At 35.5% G+C, this 5,483-nt stretch overlaps 1 protein-coding gene across 1 annotated transcript; it reads right to left on the bottom strand.

Annotated features, from left to right (window-relative positions):
• Positions 1-251: 251 nt before the first annotated feature.
• Positions 252-4,610, bottom strand: LOC120079952 (protein CLAVATA3 INSENSITIVE RECEPTOR KINASE 5-like). The gene is made up of 11 exons (XM_039034426.2): positions 4,038-4,610; positions 3,733-3,865; positions 3,514-3,585; positions 3,282-3,425; positions 3,123-3,194; positions 2,958-3,017; positions 2,773-2,870; positions 2,500-2,649; positions 1,978-2,319; positions 1,500-1,879; positions 252-869 (listed from the first exon to the last, which is right to left on the bottom strand). Exons 1-11 carry the CDS (start codon positions 4,144-4,146, stop codon positions 549-551), a joined length of 1,881 nt encoding a protein of 626 aa, XP_038890354.1. The 5' UTR covers positions 4,147-4,610; the 3' UTR covers positions 252-548.
• Between the last annotated feature and the right edge of the window lie 873 nt (positions 4,611-5,483).

Raw genomic sequence — 5,483 nt, 5'->3', positions numbered from 1 at the left:
TAACTCTCATCATAAGTAAGAAAAATCCAAAAGACCCATAAATCGAAAGTTCGTTTGACAACATTTTTGTTTTTTATTTTCTATCTTTGAAAATTATGCTTATTTATTAAATCACCTTTCATTAATCGTTTTTGAAACCATAGCCAAATTGTATATAAAGGTAACTCTGAAAAACCATTTTTGTTGTTTTTGAAATTTGGCTAAGGTTTCAAAAACAATTAAGAGAAGTATGAAAACTAAACAAAAAAAACATAGGTATATATAAATATACGTAGATACTATAAGCATAATTTTCTTAAACAGAAAATTCAAAACAAAACCGTTATCAAACGGGCCTATACAATTGGAGAGAGAGAATAACAAAGCCCTGGTAGAGCTTCAACATTCTAATATGATACAACAAACTTTCAACTCCTACGCACCCCAAGGGAAAAAAACGCTTCACCTATGAAAATTTTCTCTTAATATACTAAACTCTTCAAGAACTGATAGAACTTAGCCCACCCAAAAAGAAAAAGAAAGAAGAAAGAATTTTTTAAAAAGGATTTTCACCTTGGACCAGAGAGCTCCATGGCTTGAACCAACAATGATGAATCATCTGTGAGATCAGAGTACCTGTCTGAGGAAGAGAAATCATGGGGTTTGCACTTTGTTGAGTCAACTCTTTGAGAAGCTTCCCATCTCCCAGCAAGCCCTTCTCCTTCAAGCATTCTGACAACTTCTGACATTTTTGGTCTATGTCCTGGTAAGTATTGTGTGCACAACAAAGCCACTTGAACCATCTCCTCTAGTTCAACTCTGTCATAGTTGCCTTTCAGATCCTTGTCCACTAACACTTCCAACTTCTTCTCCAGGTGAATCTTCTTCACCTGTAATTATGATAAACTTGTTAATAATTATGATAAACTTGTTAAGAAATGAACAATCAAATAAACATAGAAAACGTAAATAGTAGTGAACTCAATAGAGGTTTACATGGTTGTCAGCTACGTTTATGGGGAGACAGATAGATTACTTTATGATTAGAGAGAAAATCAGATAATAAAGATCAAACGTGCAAGTAGAGTTAGAGAGTATATAGCAAATCCCTCTATACCCTAGGGCCAAAATTGTAAGTAACATAAATACGGTCAGCGAAACCTTGTGCTTGGTTGTTCGGAACGTTAGTTAACAGTTTCAAAGCATTCTAACAAAACACAATGTCACTCACTATAATTTTCTAAGGTTCAAACTATTTCTTCCCATTTGAACCAACATGTAACTGAATTGCCGTTAAGAACTTCCTCTGGTTTATTGACGTCAAAAGAGGGAGAGAGGAACAAGATAACAATGGCAGGTTTGGAGATATACTCCATTCAACTCGCTACCATTGTGTTGTGTTCTCCTCCCTCTTGAATGAAAACTTTGAGAAACAATGGAAGTTCTAGGAAAAATTGAAGGATAACAAAGATGAATATAAAGATGAGACATTTGTATTGTTTTTCTATGGTGGTGCATACCCAGTCAAGGATGCCTCCTTTCTGATTAGCTGCTTTGCCAAACTCAAGGGCTCTCTGGCCTGTGATCAGTTCAAGGAGTAGGATTCCGAAGCCAAAAACATCTGTTTTCTCGGACGACTGTCCAGTGGAGAGATACTCAGGAGCTATATGTCCCACGGTGCCTCTCACAGCAGTTGTGACGTGTGAATCTTGATGATCCAGAAGCTTTGCCAACCCGAAATCTCCAACGACCGCCTCGCAGTAGTCGTCAAGCAATATGTTTGCAGCTTTAACATCTCTATGTATTATCTTTGGGTCACACTGTTCATGTAGGTATAACAATCCCCTTGCAGCTCCTATAGCAATTCTCTTCCTTGTTCCCCAGTCTAAAACCGGTTTTCCTGTGAAACAAACCGATCATTTTCATGTGTTACATTGTCAGAACATAGATATTATAAACTGCATACGGTTAAGTATCAAATGCTCTTAAAATGGCTACCTTTGAGACGCGATGCAACACTTCCATTCGACATATATGGGTAAACAAGAAGCCTTTCGGTCGGTGTGTTGCAAAACCCATACAACCTAAGGAGATGACGGTGCACGGCCAGGCTGATCATTTCAACTTCAGTCTGAAACTGGATCTCGCCTCTACTCGCATTCCCATCTTTGAGTCTTTTAACAGCTACAACCGTTCCATCCGAAAGAATTCCTTTGTAAACATTTCCAAAACCTCCCTTTCCTAGTATGTTCTTGCTGCTGAAGTTGTTTGTTGCTATCTGAAGTTCTCTAAATTGGAACCTTCTCAGATTTCCAAGCGAAATTTCCTCATGTTCTCGGTCTGCAATTGGAGAGATTGGCATTAGATCCAGTGTATGCAGAGGACATAGATTAGAATGATAATATAATCCATACTCAAGTTTAAAGTTTAGACTTATTATTCAGTTCAGATGTTGGGATTAGCTAGAATTTAACAGTAATCATGACAATAGAAAACAATGCAATGCTCCAAACAATTTACCTTTTACATCGAAGAATGTGGGTCGATTGCTTCGTCTTCTCCACCATATGAACAGTCCAAATACAAGAACAATCAGACATAGGCAAGCTAGGCTCAAGCCAAATGTAAGGGCCATTTTATGACTCTTCAATCTCACGGCAGGTAAACCAGCTAAAAAGGCAAAGAGACTTGGTTTAGAATATCATCACAACAAGAATTCTTACAGCAATAACTACAGAATTCAAAAGGGTCTGAAGAAATTTATCAATCACCATGTGTTTTCAAGAACCTTACTTTGTGTAGTGTTCAAATTCATGGACATGGGCATTAGAGTTGTACCATGGCAACCGGCCTCGGACCCTGTTGCACAAATCAAAGGGTTTCCAACAATGCTGCAATAGTGGAGAGATTATGTGAGTGAAATTTCACACAGATTGAAAACACACACACACACATACAGAGGAAAGAGAGAGATATACTTGAATGTTTTGCTGGGAAATCTAGGGAGAGGGCCACTGATATTATTATAAGACACATCACTGCATTACAAACAAATTCAGAATAAGAAACTGAATTCAAGAGCAAGTTTTCATCAGAATAATCATGAAACAAAGATGGCTGAATTTGAAAAGATAAGAACTTACAGAAAGGCAAGCTGTGTCATGTTAGATAAAGACATTGGAATTACCCCAGAAAGACTGTTGTTGTTTAGCCTCCTAAAATCAATGGATGAACAAACCAAATTAAATTTAAAACATTTGAGGGGGGAAAAAAAGTAAAAGGCATGATAGGAAGATGCTTACAAGTACTGTAGGCTTCTTAAATGGCCTAAAGAAGAAGGAATTTCCCCTGTGAAGAAATTGTTTGATAGATCAAGTGTTTGGAGCTTTGAGAGTCTCCCAAGCTCTGGGGGAATTGAGCCTGTAATATTGTTGTTCTGCAACAGCCTATAGAGCAAATGCAAATCAATTTCAATTGGAAAAGAAAGAGGAAAAGAAAGATCTTGTTGAATTGTTTTGAATCATTTCAACTTACACAATTTGAAGGTTAGTCAAATTCCCAATGGTTGAAGAAAGAGTTCCGGACAGGTTCTGGCTTGGAGTTCCTCTGCATTATGTACAAAACCACCAAAAGAAAGACAAAATGAATCAAAGAATTTCAATGGTGGATTGCCTCCCATTTTCCCAAAATCTCCATCTACAAAATTGTTCAGTTCAAATTCTTAAAAGAAGAAGATGAAGAAGAAGGATTTACAGGCCAATGACAAGGCTTTCAGGAGAGCAAGTAACCATAGTCCAACTACATGGGTCAACAGAATCCCCATCCCAATTCTCAAGCACACCATGGGGATCTTGAAGAGAAGCTTTTATACCCATCAAAGCTTGAACTGAAAATGAAACAATGAAACAATGAAAACCCATTCCCCCCATGAAAAATTCTGCATTTTCCCATCTTAAACTAACCTAACCAGACAAAACCCATCTTGCAGAAAAGAAAAAAAAAAAGAACTGGGCAATAAAATTAAGGCCTCTATTTTCCCCTCATTTTCTCTCACTTACCTTCATAGTTAACACCTTTGGGAGATAACAAGCCATTTATTGCAGAAGCCCAAAACAATAAAGAAGCCACAAGACAGGAAACAGTAGCCTCAATTCTCTTCATTCCCATTAAATGCTCATGTACAAAAAACCAGAGACAAAACCAAGTAGATGGGTGAAATTATTGCACATGAAGAAGAAGAAGAAGAAGAAGAAAAGAGGGTGAGGCTCAAAAGGGTATGGTTATTTAATAAGGAAATCTTCAAATCAGAACGAATTTTTGTGGTTTTTATGGCAGAAATCTCTTCCCATTAACCAAAAATCGTCTAATGTCAGAGCTCAAATGGAGGTGAGAGGAGCAGTTTGCTTTTGGTGGCAGTGCGCAGTGGCACTAACAAAGCATGCTTGTCATTTGAGACAAGAAATTTTGAAGAATATAATATGGAAAAGCCTTAAAAAGAATCAAACAAAACAAACCAAATCCACGTAAGTTTCAATATTAAAATAAAATAAACAAAAAAGAAGAGGACAGAGATTGAGCATTATTTTACCTTTAATCATGTCTTATGCTTTTAAAAGAGTGCCATGTGAATTGTAAATTTCTTTAAACATATTAATCTTGTAAAACAAGTACAAATAAAAGCATTTTGAAAGAGGTGATTCAAAACCATTCAAAAGCTCCTTTTTTTACTTTCTTTTCTTTTTTTTCCAAAAACTGCAAGCTAGAAGAATAAATCTAAGCTATTGATAAATCCTCCAAAACCCTCCCTTTTTTTTTCTTTTTCTAAAGGTAACCCAGTTAAAATTACATAATTTTGATTCATGGGTCAGTGAAACCAAATGAAAATTCACCTAATATCATGTAAAAAAGCTCCCTTATTTCCCAAGTTGGATGAAGAATTAACAACTTTGAGAGATTAAAAACAAAAAATGGACAAAGACCCAGTAAATATTAGATGATTTAGATTCATGGGTCAGTAAAATTAACCATATGAAAATTGATTGAGAATGATGAACAAATCTGAGGAAATTTGTTATTAGTCAGTTAAGAGAATCAAGGGCATTGAAAGTGAGAAAGGACAATAGAAAAATGAGGAATCAAACATTCTTTGAGTTTTGCCATTGGGCAAAATTCTAAAAAAGACCATATTGTACAAAAAATTGGAGAATGTGAGAATCTCAAGGAGGCTATTGGAGTTGGTCACCCACTATCAAAATTATTACAAAACCCAATTCATCTTTAAAAAAAAAAAAAATGTTTAGAGATATTGAGAAGTGCTTTTTAAAGGAATGGATAATTAGGTGATTTCATGTATGATTAGATGATTTCTCCCATTTGATTATCACATAAAAGAAAAAAAAAATTAAAAATAATTTTTATAAATAAAACTGTTACTTGATAGTATTTTATTGAACTATACTCAGATGTATTAAGATAAGTATATTCAAGATAACATCCAAATTTTC

Source organism: Benincasa hispida, chromosome 6, assembly GCF_027475165.1.
Source record: "Benincasa hispida cultivar pf3 chromosome 6, pf3_genome.v1.1, whole genome shotgun sequence".
In the NCBI taxonomy this organism is placed as follows: domain Eukaryota; kingdom Viridiplantae; phylum Streptophyta; class Magnoliopsida; order Cucurbitales; family Cucurbitaceae; genus Benincasa; species Benincasa hispida.
Note: the sequence above shows the minus strand (reverse complement) of the source record. Positions and strands in the feature narration are given on the sequence as shown.

Bases quoted from the DNA above. Each gene is read 5' to 3' on its own strand.
- LOC120079952 (XM_039034426.2), bottom strand. From the start codon at position 4,146: ATGGGAATGAAGAGAATTGAGGCTACTGTTTCCTGTCTTGTGGCTTCT. The intron at 3,195-3,281 runs GTAAGCATCTTC...CATTGATTTTAG, and splicing joins TTAAGAAGCCTACAGTACTT to GAGGCTAAACAACAACAGTC. The intron at 2,320-2,499 runs GTAAATTGTTTG...CTCCAATTGCAG, and splicing joins CACATTCTTCGATGTAAAAG to ACCGAGAACATGAGGAAATT.